The sequence below is a fragment of the Enoplosus armatus genome, chromosome 20 (assembly GCF_043641665.1).
Source record: "Enoplosus armatus isolate fEnoArm2 chromosome 20, fEnoArm2.hap1, whole genome shotgun sequence".
Lineage (NCBI taxonomy): Eukaryota > Metazoa > Chordata > Actinopteri > Centrarchiformes > Enoplosidae > Enoplosus > Enoplosus armatus.
In genome coordinates, this window is record NC_092199.1 from 9,566,180 (window position 1) to 9,586,895 (window position 20,716).

A 20,716-nucleotide genomic window follows, 5' to 3' on the forward strand; every position below is an offset into this window, starting at 1 on the left:
GGGGAGAGAGATGGGGCAGTCACTTGTCGTCACTTTGGAGTATTGAGGACGGCGGTGAACCGGAGGAGAGCGCCGGATGGGTTAGGAGCCGTGAAACCCACATCACTCACCGCGGATTGAGCAAGCCTCCCCTCCCTCCTCCTCCTCCCTCCATCCTCTCTCTCTCTCCCTCTCTGTCTCACCCTAGTCTGCAGCCTCCAAGAACAGCCGCCGCATCATTTTTTTCAGAGCAGCAGCCCCCTCCCTCCCTCCCTCCATCCTCTCTCTTCTCTCCATCTCCCTTTCTGCTGCTTGCACCACTGTGGGAATGCAGCGAAGGTAAACGAATCGTAGATGCTTCTCCACCCCCCTCCCGTCTACACAGGATCTATCACCACAGTGACGGACTACAGACAGACAGCTCTGGAGACACACGGCTGTCACTCCGGGAAAATCTGAGTGGGGTGGTCGGCGTAGGCATTGGACCCGGATCAGTTGGATTTAGCCCGCTACACTCTGCACACCACCACCACCCCGTCTCATTGGCAGATCACGGCAGATCACATCAGATCCCTTCTGCCCTGCCTCGTTTCAGTTTCGGTGCCTTCCACCGGCTCTCCCTTTCACTGGATTACCGGCAGCTCGGGCGACCGAAAGGGCGGCCGGGCATGGATAACTGAGGGCTATTAGAGGCAAACTTGAAGTAGCCGACAAAGACACCTGCAAGAGAAAAGGGGAGCTCTCTAATGTGTGTATGAAAGGAGAAAGGTGAGATGAACTCTAATGAAACCTAAGAGAGTCCAGGAACAATCGCTGGTTTGTATTTTAAGGACCTTATGCGGCCGATAATCAACCAGTTGAGAGTGGAGAAGGCTGCTGCCTGGGTTGTTGATCACGCACACACTCACATGGATTTACAGCTCCAGTCTGAAGCGGATCGATATCCTTCTCCGTTCTTTTTTTACGTCGGCTTTTTTTTTTTTAACAAGGGAGTGAAGCATCCTGGGATTTATCATCGCTTCGTTAGCGCCGAACTACAGTGAGGCGCCCCCTCGCCTCGCTCTCTCACCTGCCCATAACCTGTGTGCTCGCGTGGAAGTGTGTATATTCCTGTGCATATTTTTGCGTGTGTGCGTGTGTGTGTGTGTGTGTGTGTGTGTGTTTGGTTTGTTGTCCACCAGAGGGAGTGTAGGTTATATTGCTTGTGTATGCATTTGAGTGCTGTGCCAGCTTTTAATTAGTAGTAGGCCTACGTGACTGTGAGGGATTTGTGTCTGCTTGTGCTTGTGGGTGCTTATGCATTAGTTCATGTTTTATGCTTGTGCATGTAGATATATAGGTTAGGCATTGTGTGGGTACTTACTTAAGATGCCCAGCATTTCTTCTGCACCACATCCCCTTCCTCGTATATGCCCTTGTATCATTTGGCCACCTGTTTGACCTCCTGAACACCCCAAGAGACGAAACGCCCCAGCAGCAGGATGAGTGAGCGCTCAGGTGCAAGCACTCTAGCAGCCATGACGCTGGAGGAGCCAGGGGCTGAACAGGCATCTCCCCGAGCCCCGGGCCCTCTCCGCTGTGGCCCCTGTGCTGTGTGGCCTCGCCAACAGACCTGGCTGTGTGCCGTGCCCCTGGTAATGGGCTTTGTGGGACTGGGACTCAGTCTCATGCTGCTGAAATGGATTGTGGTGGGATCTGTCCAAGACTATGTCCCCACTGATCTGGTGGATCCTAAAGGTAGCATTGGACAGGACCCTATATTTCTCTCCAAACCCAGTGCCATGCCCAAGGGGCCCGACATTTCCACCGCCACTACTTCAGCTGCCTCTACCACAGCAATGGTGTCGACCACCACGCCGCTAGCTGCGGACGGTACCGCCCCAGCGCCAAGAACTCGATCGGGTCCACCAGCAAACCACTCAGCCAATGGCAGCACTGCCAATGGAGATGGCAACCGCGCCCCACACCTTCACAATCATGTTGGGACCCGCATTATCGGGACTGTGGTAACCACCTCCACCACTCGCGCCACCCGACTCACCCCACCACCCAGTGGTAAGGAGGTCACCCCTCGCAACAATGTTAGAAAAGGAAGCAGCGCTGGTAATGGACGTAACGGAGCCGCCAACTCAAAGCCAGGACAGACTTCTGCTACCATCACCACCACAGCATCCACCACAACTAAAGCTGCTGTGAAGTCCACCGCCAAGGTGCAGCCGACCACCTCCCAGCCGGCAGTCCCGGTCAAGCCCACGTCACGCTGGAATCACGGACGCCCAGGCAAGGGCCCGACCACACGCCCACACCACCGCTTCCGAACACGTAAGTTCACTTTTTGGGTTTGTGGAGTTGTGTGAGTGAGTGCAGTTGTGTGAGGTTATCTGTGGAACTAGAGATGAGTGTTTCACAAGAGCTCTTTTCTGGGCCTTTACGGCAGCAATAAAGGTTTGTCACTATAGCGGTTATCACATATAACTGTATCCATGGGTAAAAAAAAAAGAAACTCTTTTGTCTGATATGCTTTGATATGACTCATGGTCTAAGAATATAAATTATTTCCTTTTATATCCACATGGGAAGTGGATACTCCAGCAGCTTAACATTAATCGTATTCATTAGCACAGACAGATATCAGGGGATATTCTCAGTATTTTCACCCCTCTCGTCTTTATCTTTCACTCGTGTATTAATCCGATATGAATCTTACCTCCGGTGGAGTTTTTTTCACTCACTGGTTTAAGTACCATTAAAGGCAAGGCTCCATCTAATAGAATTTATTTTGTTTTGTCTGGCTGAGTTGGGATGTTAAAGCTTTGTAATGTGTTCTGTGACTAAGGACAGCACATTTGTGGTATGAAAACAAATAACAGGAGCTGGTGAGATGTCGAAGTAGGAGAAAGGTTAGCTCTCACCTCCTGTCTAGAGGAATCAGATATAGCAAGGCCACACATCTCATTTAGATGAGAGGATACTGGGAGCAGAGTGTCGCAGGTACTGCTTTCACACTGCAGGGAGATACTGAGAGGGAGCGAGGGAGAAAGTGGAAGCTCAGAGGGGGAAATAAATGGAGGAAGGGATGAGAATGAGGTTGCAAAGGACAAGTGGATATAGATGAGGTTGGGACTGGAGAAAAGGAGGAAAAATACTTTGAAAAACAACAAAGCTGAAGAGGATGGAGAAGGAAGGAAGAAAATGCAGGAAGCACAACAAAGCAGGGGAATGAAGAGTGGGAGCTGTGAGTTGATGGGAGAGAGAGAGAGATGGCAGATGGAGTGGGCTAAGTGAGGGAAAGGCTTGAGGGAGATAGAGGGTATAAAGCAGGGGAGCTGTGAATTTTGCATATTTTGCATTGTGTAAAGAAGCAAGGCTTCCTGATTATTCATTCCACAAGGGGCATGTTTTTAACATCACAAGGTATTTTTTTCCAGATGTGGGTGGGGCAGGATGCGAGTGCAATCATAAGTACTGACAATGTAGAATCTTTTTTTCTCAAACTCAAGGCGCTCTATTTTCTAACAAATTCTGTTGGAACATGCAGTTTAATTGGTGGCTTTGGTGCATTTTCACCTTTGCTTCCCGGAGTTGTACTGATGCAAAGGATCCAGTGACAAAACAAGAACTGTGATCAACATGTCATGGTAAAAATATGAGCTAAGTGCATTTACCATGGGCGTAAATTATGAAGTACTCAGATTCCTGTTCATATTTTCAGCAAAGTGCTCTAGAGGGCAATAACAAAACATTAATATGAAAACTGAAACCTTCATTTCTCCACACTTCTGGTATGGGTCATATGTTTGGACAGCAGTTCCGGTTGACTGCATAGTATCCTCTCGTTTATCAGCTGGACGTGTCAATGGCATCGATTCCACAGTCAAACAGTGATCAAGTGACATCATTTTCTTCTTCTGTACCACAGGGCAAAAAATATTTTCAGCATAGCTGGTTGGACATCGGATATTAAAGCATTTGTACTTTGGTTTGCAGCTTCAGAGAAAATAACTTCCCAACTGAGGGAGAACATTGGCTGTGGTCAGCTCAAATTCACCCAGCAACATTGGATTCCACTGGTGACAAAAGTATAGAAATGCCCATAGACAGTCCTCAGACTCCTCCTGCAGCATAATCCACCGTTGTGTTGCATTCAAGGCAAGACAACTTTATGTACATAACACATTTCATACAGAGAGTAAATTCAATGACAAAGCAGAGGGACACCTTGTGTAATGTTTACAATACAGATCATTGACGTTAGGTCTGGAAATGTGAGTAATTTAGTGCTGCTAAATCGATTCCACTCATGCAAAATGAAATTATGTCTAAGTTTGAATCTGATCCAAATCTTACCTTATCTTTATCCTAGTAATTATTTTGCAGATGAACCTAGTAACCCCCCTCCCACAAAAAAAAAAAGAAAAGAGAAGGAATGGGCTCTCAGAAAGGAACAGAGCCATAAGATATGGCTCCCTTCAAAGAGTCGTAATTCCCATCACTACAGGACGCATCTGTTTGTACTCTATACTATAAAAGGGCACTGCCTTCAAAAGCTGAAGGATTCTTTGTAAAGCTGCCCTCAGTTAATAAAAGCCTTCATATATACAAGTCATTTTCAGTGGAGGCTGATGTTGTTGATAAGTGTAAGGAAAGTTATTTTAGCTTGGGGAAACGCTCTTTAAATATTCGTCCAGCGATGTACTCTCAGAGTCAGCATAAGTTTCTCTTGGTGAGTCCAGAGTGACAACACTGAAATGAACTTGGGGAAGGGATAACTTCACTAACAAAAACAAATGTACGGATACGTAGCTGCAGGGGTGCTCTACCTTGGTTACTCCACCCTTTAGTGGTCAAAGGATGCATAACTGGATTTGAACTTATAAGATAATTTCTTAAATAACAGTAATGTGTTTCTAAGTAACAAGAACATGTGGATATTTGATTTCCTAGTGTCCACGGGATTGAAAAGATATCAAACATCATGTTTATGACGACCGATGGTTTAGGAATGGATACATGAACTTTAAACACACATAAAGTGGTGGCACTTAGTTCTCAATGATCACCAACTTCTAATCTTGTAACAAATACAAACACAGAAGATAATACACCGGTAATAGCATTTTGCCTTAATTTTGGATATAAGGCAGTGTTGTGGGAGACCACCAGAAGGACAGCTAAAACTGTAGGAGATAACTTCTTGAAAGTCTGTGGTGAGGTGTGAAGATGGCCAAGCTGCTTATCTCCAGCTGTGACAAAGGCCTGGCAGAGTTTTGGTCAGAATCTCCAAAACTACTAACAGTCACGTGTGAATCTGTCTCGTCTGAGGCTTTGATGTTGGTAGACGAGGACCAGCTCTTTGTCTGTTATCAGTCTCTTTGACTTCTGCAGCTCCCTGGAGGAGGTCTGGCACCCCTGGGGGCAGTGTGGGACATACACACAACTGTCTGACCTGTGACCTGTGTTTCTGTACAGCCAATATCCTCCATAAGTCTCCAGCCTGCATGTTGACACCATGCAGAGTGAGCTGACATTTTGGCCCACTTGTTGAAACTTTATCCCTGTTTTTAGTAAATATCTGTCAGGCAACAGGTGGCACCCTACAGGCACTAGAACACATCGCTGCCATTCTCAAATAGTATCAAATCACTGGGGACAGATTTCTGGCCAGTATTTTAGTAAACTCTATGTTACCAAATGTAAACCAAATCTTAAAAAAACGGCAAGTTAACATCTTTCTTCAAATCCTTTCGACCTAGAATAAAGAAAAAATGATGAAAACTGTAAACACCTGTGGTTTGGCACCTCATATTAAAAAATCTGAATGATATGTGGTCTGACGGGATGTGGCTTATTTCGGTTGACATTTCACTAACATGATTTTTTTATTAATTGTTTTATTGAAGTCTCAGTAGGAGGGTCTTACTCAAATACTGTTTATTCTCATGGCCGAATTCATGTGCATGAATGATTTGCAGTCACTGATGACTGTAGGCTGATTGTTCCAAATAGAAATACACATCTGTGGCAGAAATCAGGTTTAATTAGTTACTTCTAGAAGTAAGTAAACAGTGAGAAATCCTTGTATTGTCAGAAGGTTCCTTGATAAATAAATTGCAGACTTTAATTTGTACACATGCCATTTGAAGAAAGATATCTGATACCACAGAACAAGCGTTTTGATATGTTAACAAAAGTCATCACTGATTGAATCCACCAGTTGAATTTGCTGCATTCACCTATTTTCACCTGTTAGAGGTCTTATTTTTGAATTTGTGCAGGACAGCTCCTTGTGTATCAAACCACAGCTATAAATCCATTGATTTTAAAAAAGACATGTTCACAAAATAGACCTTTAAACTATCATGTTATCACTTAAAGTGTTTGTGAATGGGGAAAATTTACACAGAATCAAGTAAATTCAAACAACAATGGCTAGAAGTGGTTAGTATTCAGAGTGGACCCCTACCACTGTCATTGTTTATTCTGTCAAGTCAAGGCTACGCTGTTCTGACCTGTGCCTAGTACTTTTTCTATGGGTTAAAATATTGAAGTATTCTCTTTACTGGATATTACTTTTATTCACACAACCCCTGTGCTGTTTAATGTTTATTCACATAGCCCTTGTGTACAGCATTCATGTGCTATATTATATGACAACACTAACACAGTATTCTTAAGGGAAAAACACAAGCTAACTCTGGAGTTTTGAGAATGGAGCTTCTTCTAAAGCTTGGCTGTATCAAGCTTACTGTAATAGTATGTGGAGTTGTGCAATACGGTGTATTTAAAGTGTAATGATACACAGAAAATGTCCCGGCTGATGATGAAACGCTCTGTAAAACATGGCTTCAGGTGCATTCGTCTTTACTCACAGCCAAGTGAGCTCATATTTTATTTTAAGTTGTGTGCTAATACAATTATACTGTACGGCCTCAGGTTTCAGATAATCTCGGCTGCATATAGGAGGCAGTGACATGATTTTTTCCCCTACTCTACTCACTCCTATTGCTGCTGTTTGGTGAGGATCTAAATGAATCTCCGTGTCCTGGAAGAAAGACAAGCTCTGTCCGTTGGGGATAATGACATATTTTACCTACTTCTTTTGTCGTTTTTTCTCCTCTTCCTCCCTCACTCTCCCTCTTTCCCCATGGTTATTGTGTCCGCTCTCCGTGTATTGTATTCCTCCATCTATTTTTGCTTTGCTTTTGTGCTTCCTATCTCCCTTTTACACGTGAGCTCCTCAGCTCGCATTCATGAGCATATGGGCAGACGTAGAAAAAACTGGCACACTTGTGAACGCAAAGTCAAGCATGTAGTGTGTGTGTGTGTGCCCATACGTATGCATCTATCCTCTGGTTTTCTGTATCTGAGGCTATTATATATCCAATGCCACTCTCTACATACAAGCACCATTGGCTCAGAAGTGGGGAAATAACAGGCGAGTGGAGCACTGCACAATGAATGCCTGTTGGGAAACCATGGGACGCTGTGTTGGCTCAGGGCCCATTCCCCTCTCTTCTTGGTTGTAAGAAATCTTCCTTAGTGAAGTGTGGTTGTAATTCCACGCACATCTCGCTAGCCTGATTCCAGACTTGTGAATCGCCAGCCACATTTAAATTTTTGTCAAGCGATTCAAAGGTCTGGTGTTGCTCTTCAATGGAATCAATCAACGAGTCAGTCAGCTCCTTTTTACAGGTGGGACTCATTTTGGGAAAGTCATCTGTGCGAGAGCCAGACACAGCTATCAAGGCCCCTGTAAATCAACTGTCTGAAACAACAGCCATTAAATCAGAACAGCTGTGCACTGAAGGCATTAAAAAAAAAAAAAAAAAAAGATGAAAAAGTGTTGTTGCTGTTCTCCCCATGGGTTTAATTTGTCAGTTGGCTCCTTTGGCATTTAAGAAAATTGAATGGGAGAATTCAGTACTCATAGTTAGTCCGACATCTTGGATCCACTTGTGCAAAGGTGAAAAATAATTTAGCATAAATGACTTCAATCAGCATGTTAAAGCTGACTTCTGTTAGTCACCACTAATGCAGATCCTGTATCGCCTGAAAATGGCGTCAAGCAGATGGGTACTCCAGTTATAGTGACTGTCAGGGCAGGATAAACTGCTTAACAAACTGTAAACTGTGGTGGTAACGAAATGGCATTTCAGCCTGAATTACAGGCTAGCATCATACAGTTATGAAGTCAAAAAGCCAGTCAGATGTTGTGCCACAGTTGATTTTTTATTTTTGTCAGATAGGAAAACTCAGGAGAGCAACAAAGAGGACCATTTTCTCCGATGTCACAGAAAAAGAGAACAGAAATGGATGTTTTTCCTGACACGCAAGCCCCTGGTTTTTTTTTGTTTTGTTTGTTTTTTCCTGACTATACATGAAGCCTGCACAAAGTACTACTGTAGGACCAGTGGAGCGTGTAAGGGGGATTAAAAACAAAGATATAAATCCAGTTTGCCTCTCTCTCTCTCTCTCTCCAGGGAGGTCAGGCTCAGATTTGCCAGACTGCCTCTGAGGCCCCTCTGTCTCTCCTGAGACACGCTCTGCTTGTTCGTTGAGGCTGGCCCAAGCAGCGCTGCTTCTGCACAGTGTGTGTGTGTGCAGCTGGGACGATTTTACAAATATCTTCCTAGATGGAAAGCAAGCTCTTATGCCGCAGCTTCTGTCATTTTAGGCTCAAAGTTATTAAGGAACATTTGAACCCACAGTTTTTTTTTCTTGGTCTCAGCTTGTGACTTGTTATAAGCCCCAGAAGAGTAGCTTGATGGTGCAATTTGATGTTAACATACTGAGTAATACTTTCAAAGAGGTTTTTTTTTTCTTTCCCTTTGGTGGCAGCGGTGGAGCTGGAGCTAGGGGCTGTCAGTCACAATGAATACGAGTTTGCTCTTAGGAAATACCTGTTGGACATGACCGCAATACAGATGTGAAATTGTCTGTCTATGGTGGCCACTGTGCATTAAATTCTCATTTAAGTGCTTTTAAAGAAGCTTAATTATTTAAAATGAATGGGGAGTTATTTCAGTATCCATAGAGTGCGTGCATGTATGTTACAATACCAGAAATAGAAATTATTCATATTAGCATTGCTGGAGGAGGCATTAGCAAAAACCCATGCCTTCAGACATGCTACAGTACATGTAATTCTTCTGACACCATGAACCACCTGGCTTCCAATGCATGTATGCAATCTCAAAGAGCTTTGGTTCTTTTCCCAATTAATTAGACATATTTTCTTATAATTTTGGCATAGTTGAGATTCATCAGACAGTAAAACATGTGTGCATATATTTTACACATGCAAATTAGTGAAATTGTGCAGCATTCTGCAGTGTTTGCCCTGAACAGCTAGCTAGCAGAGACACTTGACACTGATGGGCACCAATTACAAAGCAGAATCAGTGTATTCAGTGGGGTACGCCTGCAGACAAATTATCCTGGAGTGACAGCTCAGCGAATGCTTGAAATTTTGTGGGAATTGATCCCATGCCCTTTCCATTGCTAGTGCCGTGCTCTACCCGCTGAACCTCACAGAATCAATAAGGAAGTGGGAGGGAGAGAGCCCCGAGTGAGGACGGCTGAGAGAGAGAGAGAGAGCAGAAGGACAGAAAGACAGCGTGTGTTGGATACAAAAGAAAAAAATGAATTTATTGGGGCAGAGACTGTCAAAAACCGTGAGAGCATGCTCCAGAAGTAAGGATCCAGCTGCAAGGTACAGGCATATACTCATCACAGTTGAGTGAATGAGCTCTAGCCAGACATTTTATATATCTCAAACCACCACTCTACCTGTTCTATTGTTATCTCTCCCATTCTTATGCAGATTGCCCTCAAGGTATTATCCATATTTGAATTTTCAGGTTTTTCCACTTCAATCCTGTCACCACGATGCCTGCATGATGTATCCTATACAGAACTGAATCAGAAGGCTATGTAAATCAGTGGAGGTTATCAGTGCATTATATGATATTACACATTATACATACATTTTACAGCACCATAGAATGGTGTGTGCGTGTCTATGGACTATTGTGCTATGCTTTGGACATAAGGATGGCAAAGAAAGCATGTATCACACTAACCTTTGGTAAGAGAAAGTAACCAATGTAGAGCTGAATCGATTAGTCGCTCAACAGGAAATTAATCAGCATCTATTTTCATAAATGATTAATTGTTTCGGCCTTTTTTCAAGCAACATTGGCCATCATTCTCTGGTTCCACCCTCTCAAATGTGAAGATGTAATGTTTTTATTTGTCATATATGATAGTAAATTTAATATCTTTAGGTTTTGGTCAGAAAACAAACAATCTGAGTGTGTCATTGGGCTCTGGGAAATTATACTGGGCATTTTTTTTATATAAAAAGATTAATTGACTAATTGCAAAAATAATGGTCAAATTAATTGAGAATGATGATAATCAGCCGTTGCAGCCCTAAACTGTTGTGCAACAAGAAAACCAGTGCTGAAGTAGTCTCTTCCAGTACTTATCACCATGATGCTTAATTTTGTTGAGGGCACGCTAGAGACAAACAAGCTAGCATTGACAGGTAAACATGAGCAGTATGCAAATGGTTTGGAGACATGAAGATGAAACTGCTACCATAAGGTGTCATGTTGGCACAACAGTCCAGTACAGAGCCTACTGTGTAGCATCCAAGATTGAAGCCTTGGATTGTTGTTGCATGCCGTCCTCCCACTCACAACGGACATTTGATCCTTGAGTCTCTCAGGCAACACTTCCTCTCAGGCTGTGTACATATCCCGCCTCCTTCAGTTGAATTGGCAGACCCCTAACCACAATCATGGCCGTAACCTTAACCTTTTATAACCTAAAGCACACAGAGCTTGTTGGGGGTGCTAAAAGGCATGGGACCAAGTGCTTCTTGAGGGACTTTGGCTCGGGGAACAAAAGTCCCCAGCTTCTCTTTCTGTGTTTCTTGTTGCTCTTCAGTGTTTACTGTGCCATGCAGGAAAGACCTCGATGATACAAAAAAAGAAACCACAAATCTCACCACGCTAAAAGAACAAGATCAAGCAACATTTTCTGGACTCTTTCATTGTAAACTCTCCTGTAGTCTTAAATAATTTATTATCCAGCCAATTCTGTCTAATATTACAAATAAAATGTCAATTACATCCCATGCACTGTATGCATATGCAGGCGTAGCAGTAAAACGTTGCGTTGCTGCTGTAATAGATACCTTGTGAAGTGGCATTTGACTCTCAGGCAGCAGTCAGGGGACCCATAGATTGGTGGAGGAGAAGCTTGCCTACTGTAAGTACTGACTGAGGCCATCTTAGGACTTCTTAATGTCACTGTGTGATTTATGTAGACAAAATGTCCACCGGGAGGTGGCAGAGAGAAGAAGGGCGGGGGGGCTGAAATATTAATGTATGGGGGGGGGGACATGTGGAATGTGTGTTGCCGGAAGTATGAATAATTCATGAAGGTTCCCTTTTATAAAGTGCTTGAGATGTCCCACGCTCAGTGGTCTAATGGCAGAAACATGGTATGGGATTTAACAGTACAGCAGTTGGCCTCCACAGGCTGTCTTTAGAAGGCAAAGGCACCAGTAGTCATAAGTGACTTTTCATGATATTAGAAGTCCCTGGACACAAAGTCAGTACAACTTTGGATTCACATTCGGCTTCTTTTTGCTCATCTCTTTTCATATAAGCGCCCCCCCCCCCCCCCCCCCCCCAGAGTTAATGGTTACTAATGTTTCCACAGAGAAATAAAGGTGTTCTTAGCCTAAGGAAAGAAATAATCCTAATTGAAAGTAAACAGTAGGATCATTATTGTCTCTGAACATGACTCCCCTGCTTTATATCTTCTCAAATTGGAAGAAATGGAGAGTAGAGAACAATTTTAAAGACTGGCTTTAGTGGTGGTGATGTGGTGTGCGTGTGCTTGTGTGTGTGTGTGTGCGCGCGCTGGGGGAGTACTCACTAATTCACTCATTTTAATCACACGCTGTCATGCCTACTTACCCACAAGTCTGCCATAGTGCTTTTTTGAATCTTAGGAATGGGTACTTAGTATTGGCCTGCTTCTAATCCACAAAACCCCAGTCATACATTCATTCATTCACTCACTCTCTCATTCATTCATTCATGTGCAGAGAACACAGTGACTTGCTGATAGCTCAAGGGGCACTGAGATATAGTAGTGCATGTGGCTGTGGCAGCGCAGAGAGGATTACAGTCCATCATATCTGATCTGAGACTGTTAGATCCCAATATTGAATTACGGACCCTGCGGGGTCTCTGGTTCCGTTATCAATTTGCAAACGAATAACGCGGAAAGGAAAGGGATGGGAGCTGGAGGTGGGGGGCGGGGGGGGCTTTGTGGCAGGTTTTGGTGGGATGCGATGAATCTAATAACAGCCAATTTTTTTTGTCCAAGGGACTGCAAGTGGCAACACAACTGCAGTGCCATGTGTGATTTAAGTGTTATGGAGCTTGAGTTCTTCTCTATTCTGTTGAATATATGGTCCCAATTTGGAGGAATTACAGCTGTGGAGGCCGCATAAAGCCTTCATTAACCATTATAAAAACTTATTTATGGCCTACATATCCTTTAAAGCAACATTTTAAAAGCTGTATGAGGGGTCATAAAAAGGAGAGCCCTGTGCAAGATTTTAAGACATACATGATATATGATGTTTTTGAGTTTTATTCATGTTAAATGACATTTACTTTTTAAATAGATACTAAAGTAACAACTCATACAGAAATAATCTCTCAGCCACTGTCTGCCACATTGTTCATTTCAAACTTGCACTTGTCTCAGTTGTAAAGTGCTGCACCAAATCCTCCAAACTCCCCTGTATCTGAACTGTATAGTCTGTATAGTCACGACTCCAAGCTGAGGTATGCGCGGCATGTGGAACATGATTTCTCACTAGCCCTGCTTCGCACATAGCATCTGGGTACATGACGAGCCTGCAGGAAAGTGTGGATTGCGGAGGTTGCAGCAGTCGGATTGATTCACTGCAATGTGTGGCCTGCTGCCACCCCCAGTGATGGGAAATGTGCCATGGTGCCCTGGTTGAGATGGAGAGGCTTGTTGTGGCATGTGGAGGTGGAGGTGGAGATGGAGGTCACCTCTCTCTCTCTCTCTCGCCTCCCTCCCACTACCATTCATGCCTCTATACTTAGTTTCTCCTTTTTTTATTCTCATCCTCCTGTCCTCTATTTTAAGGCTACCTCTTGCCTCTCTCTGTGCTCTCAGTTCTTCTTTGTGGGCTTCCTTCATTCACCTCACATCGCTGACAATATGAATACCAGCCAATGAGAGCTCTTATCTGAGGAGTGTACCGGAAGAGATAAGAGTCATCATTCATAAATCATTCATCATTCTATATTAGCTGCTGTCACCACTTCCTGCAAAGAATTACCCAGGAAATGATGACAAGGAACCCAGATTATTTCATTATTATTATCAATTGTGGTCCTTTTTTCATGTAGTCCTCTGAAGTTCTTCAGTTCTCCATTTCATACTGAACCTTAAAGCTGCATAGGTGTAACATGCTTAGTCATTTCTCTCCACGACAGCTCAGTGCCTTACATAATCATTTCCATTCACATCTCTTTGCACCTTACTGTAGATGTCAAATGGGACTGCAAATAAATTATCCAATTCATCTGTTATTTGTTAAGCATTACATAATGGAAATATGTTATGCCTCAAATGCACAAGTGGAGGAATTAGTTAATTTTTCCAACGAAACAAATTACAACTCTTAGAGGAGGTTTTTCTGAAAAAAAAAAAAGAAAAAGAAAAAAGAAAGACAACCGTCTATACTCACTCCCCTCAAAATGTAGAAATTTATGAATACATTTTTCCACCTCAGAGCTCCTTTCTTCTCAGTCGTAACTGAGAGCAAATCCTCCATGTGCCGTCTTCCCACTAGATGTTTTTTAAGCATGACTTTAACAATGTCTCGGATAATATCCTGAAAATTAAAAACACATCCCTTTTCTTTCAGACTCTTTCAAAACGGCTGTTGTTAAGACTCCTAACCCAGACAGTGAGGTCCAAAGTAACCCATTTCAAACATTCCTTTTATAAGACAGATAGTAGGAATAGTTGTCTTTACAAGGACTAACTGTGTGATTATCTGTCTCCACTAACGTTTCAGTTGTGGTTCTGTTGGAAGTCTTTCTGAATTGTGTTTGTACATACATCTCATGGAGGACATTTTAGGTCAAGGAAGCTGCCTTGGTAACATGCTCCTCTGCCTTCCTTAAAAGTCTGCAGAATGTTCAACATCCTGCTGCAAGATCAAAACCGAAAAGAGAGAGCCTGTCATTTCAGTTGAAGTGGAGTGATAAGCTACAGTGTGTTTTGAAGAACACTGGCACCATGTATCATTAAGACCTAACTTTAAAGTACTTCTTATTGTACATAAAGCTTTAAGTGGCTGATGACCAGCCTGCGATGTCGATTCCGTGTGGTTTTATGTATTTGTCCATGATCAGTCTGATCCTCCTCTGTGGATTTGTTAGATGTTGAGAAACAGAAAAAGAACATGTGGAGATGCAGCCTTTTTTAAACTCTGCTCCCAAACTGTGGAATACCATTCCCAAGGATATTAGAGAGGCAACTTCAGAGAGACGGCTTAATAGACGTCTATTTCAGTTGGGTTTCAACTATTCTTATAACTTTCTATGTCTCTGCAGCTATGGGTATGGGTAAGGTATTGTTATTAATAAAACATCTATGTAGGAATATAGATTTAACCTGACTTCAAAGATTGAGCAACATCTTGTTTGGGTCTTTGAAAGACTTGTGTGCCTGATTATTCAATATAAACTGAAAGAAGGCCTAATGCCCCTTGTGAAGTTGCAGCAGACGCCATTATTTTCAAACACTGTGTCAGAAGCCCCAGGTGTGCTGATCATGGCATTGATGAATACTGAGAGAGGGAGAGCCCAAGTGGAGAGGGAGATGGAGGCAGGGATCGACTAAGGTCCTCTCATGTTATTTTCCTGGGGGTGCACACAGCTTGTCTCATGCGGTAATCCATGCATGGTAAAACCTTATCCATGGGGATAATGTCAACTCACTCCCGAAGATAACAAGACAAAAGCCCTTGCCTAGCGCTCACTCCAGAGTGTGTTTCATATTCCCCTAATCTGCCATCTTACATGGCTCTGTTCTATGGATTTGTTGCCCGAGCTTGCCGATTAACACAAACATACACACGCTGTGTAGCTTTGCACAGTTGCTTTCAATAAAAAAAAAAACATGGTGGACAGAAACTACATTTATTTCATTTCAGCTACATCAGACGCCGTTTTTCTGTTTGAGTAAACACAATTGCAAATATATGGTTGAAGCACTAATGCCGCATTGGAACAGTGTGTAGTCAGTACATTGTATAGTACATCACCATTAGAATCAGTGGGGAGGTAAACACATTTATCAGCCGTCATGCTCGCCAGTATTAAATATTATTTTAGCCTTGTATTTAAGTGCACCAGGTGTTTTTGTTACTCACGGTGGAGAGTTTCTGTACATAGCCTGCTGTGCTACTAAGTTGAATGGGGGAGCCAGTTGTCAATTAGTGTTGTGAAAAAGTGTGTGATTGCGACATACCTTTTATGGTGTGTGTCTTTGTGTGTGTGTGTGAGGAGCATTGCAGTTCACTGTATGGATCAAAAGATCATAAAAGGACATTTGGCAGTGCAGTTCATGTTCAAGTTCAAAGTGGCCGGAGAGATCCAAGGTTTAAGAACACAGAATCTTCACCAGACTGAAAGAGCATCCATCACATTAACACCCAACCCGTCAGACAACTCAGTGAATTATATATTGAAAGTCCCCCCCCCGAACATCCAGGCAGAGACATCTTTCTCTCTGTCTCTGCCTTCCATTTGATGTGCTGCATTGAATCATTGATAGGACATCCACAACAACAGCGCTCCTCCCTATAAAACACCTGTCACAGACAGCCTGAAAGGAATACAACCAGAGCGAGATGCGGAATCTGTTTTGATCTTTTGAATAGGGAGTATGCGGCAAAATAATGCATATTGGGCCTTGTGTACAAATAATGGTAAGGCTATGCTGTTTAAGGCATTCAATGTTGAAAACATCATATTAGAAATAAAACTCAACTGCTGCCAGCTGTTAACAGTCTGGAGTTGAGTTTTTGTCCAAAAACCAACAAAAACTAGCAACATAAATCATTCATCATGTCATCATCATAATTTCATGACAGAACAATAGCATGTGAGGGACATTCTCCGTCAGTATCTTTTTATACTCCCGTGTGTCTCCTCCTGTTATGTATCTATACTTACTGAAGAAATGGAAACACCGAACCCTGTTATGTATTTTCCATGATGGCTATTAATGGAATGGAATGAAGGGTTCGGTGCAAGTGAGACACTGCCGTTGTAGGCACTAATATGCACTCCTCTCTAAGTCATGAAGTGTAGTCTTTGATCCCAGCTGGAGTCAGGGATGCTTCAGGGATATGATGGAATATTTTATTGCTGTTGGGGGGAAAGCAATTGGTGGTGTTGCCTCAGACCGTCAGTTTCACCCTCTCCCCCTCATATTAAGTTAAGCTTTAAAGCCTCAGCTGGGTGCCCAAGTGACTATTTTGCATGTTGTTACTCCTAAACCGTCTGTTTTACAAAAGCACTGCGTTCCCTCCGAATTTGCAGAGTGAGTGAGTGAGTGAGTGAGTGAGTGAGTGAGTGAGTGTGCCGGGTGGTACGGGACAGGCTGGGGTTGGGAGGGTTAGTACAGATGAAGCCAGAAAGGTCTGTGGCTTTACAGAGAATAATGAAGATTAAGCTGAGATCGGGTATTGGGATGATTGGAGGGTCAGTGTGTAAGATCAATGTATGGAGGGAAGTTAAGATAGATGAAGGTGAGGGCAGACAGATTTCCCGTTTCTCAGAAGTGGAAACCGCCTTGATTAAAAGAACCCACATTTCTCTGAGTGGCCATGTCGAGGCTTGATCAGATAAGAAAATAAAGCACAAGGCATAATTCATGGCCTCCTTCTTGGCAGAGGGTTTTAAGTTATCGGGTTTTGGACCGCAAACAGCCGCATCCCTCAACACAATCATGATATGCTTTTTGTACTTAACTTGCAGCCAAAGCCTGTGGGTTTTATTAAATACAGTTCATTCATCACAATTCATTTCAAGAGCATTTTCTTTCAAATGTACTCACTTGTACATCTAAAGCAAAGCATGCAGTATTATAGTATGTAATAATAAGCAAGCTGGTGCTTTTGTATTGGGTCACATCCAGGGTAAGGCCATCAAACACTGGGCATAAGTCAGAAAATAGACCCGCACTTGTTCTTTGGTAATCCACAACAGCTGGTGTGTGTGTACATGATGGATATCATGTGTGTCCACACGTGCATGTGTGTATGTGCGGAGACAGAGGGAGGAGATAGCAAGGCCAGATGGGTCCAGCTGTGGATCTGGTGGCCTAGATAAAGGCTAGATGGGTGCCACCACCTTCATGAGGTGCCAGCAGAACATTTAGAGTAGGTGTTAAAAGCTTGAAGGCTTTGACGGACCCAAACGTCCAGCGGAGAGAGCGCTCATTAGGAACTGCTTTTATTCTGAAGAATGTTAAAAATTCACGGCCTCACTGTCTGTGTCCATTTCATGTTAAAGTGATCATTACAACTTCAATCAGGAAAGTGTACTTACTTCTTTTTCATGGTTAATTCATCGTTTAATTGCCAAAATATTGTGAAATGACCATAAAATGAAGGTGAAGTCCAAAACACATGGATATTCAATTTGCACTAATATTAGGGCTGCAACTAATGGTTAATGCCCATCACAGCTTCCCAAAGCTCAAGGTGACTTTTTCATATGTCCTGCCAAAAGGTATTCAGTTTACTTTGATATATGACAAGCTAAATCAGCAAGTCCTCACACTGGAGAACTATAATCAGAGAATGTGTTGCATCTTTTCACTGTTTTTTCTTTAAAAGGACTGAAACAATTAATCGATTATTAAATAAGTTTGTGCAAAGTAATAGTTTCAGCTCTAAATGACATAAAACAGATCAAATCAGCAAATTCTCACATTTTAGAGACTACAACCAGCTAAATATGTGGGGAAATCTGGAAAAATCTAGAAAAATTAAGCAATTTCCTTGTTTCAGATTTTGGCCACACTGTTGCAGCCCATAGCGGCCATTTCAGAAAACCTCAGCACACAGCCCACTCCCACACAAACGCTTAAATGGCCATTATGAGAGGAGAGGTGGAGAGCCGGTGCTGGCCTGTAGAGAAGGGGGAGGTGAGGTAGCTAGCCTCTGTCCTTTTCCAGGGAACTCTAGGACAGAGAGAGCCTTCACCAGCACCCCAGGGAGAGGGAAGACAGATTAATGCAGAGGCTTTAATATTTCAGATGAAAACGTATTACTGCTCTCTTGCTCTTTCTTCTCTCCCTCTCTCTCTCTGGCTCAGAGAAGTGGGCCTGAATTTTTCGCTTGCTCCCTCCTGCTCTCGTCTTATGTCTTCTTCTCTGGCTAGAAGCATGAATGTGTTTTGCTGAGGGGTAGATTTCCCCGTCTGAAGCTTCTCTGTCTACTCATTGTGACAGGAAGTGGTAGATCAGCAAGAGACAAATCTAAATGAATAGTGGAGTGTGTGCTTTTTTGTGAGTGTGGGTGCTTTATCTGTCTGTCTGTCTGTCTGTCTGTCTGTCTGCACACTTGCACAGACGGACAGAGACAGAGAGCGCTCTTGACCTTGCCATCAACCCCTTGCTGTCTATCTTTGGTAACATGTTCTACCTATATGTCACCTTGGATGAGATATACTGTAATTCTGTCCACTTTGTGTCTCTGCCATGCAAACCTATTTGAGAGACGCCACACCCGGCAACGCTTTATAGGCCAGACAGGTCTTTAAGTGTAAGAAAAATCCATTGTGATCACATTTTTTGGTCTGATTCGGGGGCAGCTATCCTGGATTAAGAAGATAAAGATTCAACATACCATATATTACAGCATGCATAGGGTTTCCAGCATGTCCGCTGGCAAGAAAATCCAGCCTAAGAAGATTAGAACAGACAAACCCTCTGCACGTGTGTGTGTGTGTGTGTGTGTGTGTGTGTGTGTGTGTGTGTGTGTGTGTGTGTGTGTGTGTGTGTGTGTGTGTGTGTGTGTGTGTGTGTGATCAGGAGCTTCATGAGCGTGGGCTTGATGAACAGAGTATGTCATAAGGCATCTCCGAGTGGACTGCACCAGGCTTTTAGAGAGTGATGGGAAAAATCTATAGCATCATATTGCCTTATTTAATGACAGCAAGGTATTTAGTGACAGCAGATCAGAGATACTTCATCTTTCTCTAATGCTCAACTTATTCTGCAGTATAGTTTTGTCAAAACAGATGCAGAGAGATTGTTGCATGGATGGATGTATGAAAAGAACTGGATATTTTCCAAGTAAAGGGTCCTCAGGTTTTATTATTATTGGACCCATAACAAATGCATTAGAGGCCTTCTCTGTCAGAAGAGTCAGTGTGGGCACCAACCCGTCAAATGACGTTTTTTAACATCCAATGCCAACATTCTAAAAATTCTGTCTTCCTACAATATCTGGGCGTGGCAACTACAGAAAGGATAAGGCTCGGGAAATATGGTGGTTATGGCAAATAGGGCTGCAACTAACAACTATTTTCATTATCAATGATGTTGTACAAGATGCAAATATTAATTGCAGGTCTGACCGGAGCTCCCACAGAAAAGTCTCCAGCAAAGAAGTCAGATGCCTTCCTAACAAACAACCTGCATTGACACTGAACGTTGGCACTGGATGTAAATCGTGTAAATTCGCCAATACAGATTCCAAGTCATACTGATACTGCCCAGCACATAAATGACACTAAATAATGTACTGATATGGTTTTACTTAATTTAATTTGATTTAATTTAATTTATACCGGACTGAATTGTGATAATCCAAATAATTGCTATATGTGTCATGCTCATTAAATTTCTGTGTCTTTGCTGTTAGTGTTATAAAGGAAAAAGACAAGTGTGCAGCATGACTGCAATTACAAGTATGGCCTCTGAGCCACTGCAGGTCCCAGCACTGTTCCTGAAGGCTTGGTTTGATGTTGTTCCCACCTAATCCATTTTGAGCTATTGCAAAAGAACACATTAGCAGGGTGGATGCTTGCTGGCACGCAGGTTGGTCAGACCCAGATCATTCTGTTTGAATTTCAATTTACCTCCACTGTATCCCATTTAACAGCCATCCATTACCTTACTCCATGTGCAGGTCAGGGTCACCGTGACAACATGGCAAGAGAGCAGCCAAGACATGTTTTTCTCCAGTGAGTACCTGAAGGGGTGTGTGTAGCCCCTGGTCCTGCAGGGAAATGTATTCCCTGCAGTGTATTGTGGGTCAGACCCTGGGTCTCCTCCCAGGTACCGTCCCCTTCTGGCCCAGTAAACCTCCAAAGGGAGGTCTTACAGATGCCCAAGCCCACCCCGACTACTCCGGTGTTTTTTCAATCAGGAAGCTGTGCTGGCAGGTTCATTCTGTGCTCGTGTTTTTTCCCCTTTCTTTCTTTTTCTTCTCATGGTGTTCAGTTGATGCATACTATTTAAGATGTCATTCTTCATCTATCTCTGCTCTCGGGGCCTGAGGGCCTGCGTCGGAGAATGAAGTTCTCCTCCTCCCTCTCTTCCTCCTCGCTACCAGAGCAGCACATGTCACACACACAACAGC

The 20,716-nt window shown here is 43.2% G+C and overlaps 1 protein-coding gene across 1 annotated transcript in view; it reads left to right on the forward strand.

Annotated features, from left to right (window-relative positions):
* The first annotated feature begins 1,388 nt into the window (after window positions 1-1,388).
* Window positions 1,389-20,716, forward strand: part of nrg3b (neuregulin 3b) — a 173,493-nt gene continuing 154,165 nt past the window's right edge. Inside the window, 1 exon segment of the mRNA XM_070927600.1 lies at window positions 1,389-2,301. Within this exon segment, the coding sequence (XP_070783701.1) occupies window positions 1,389-2,301 (913 nt within the window).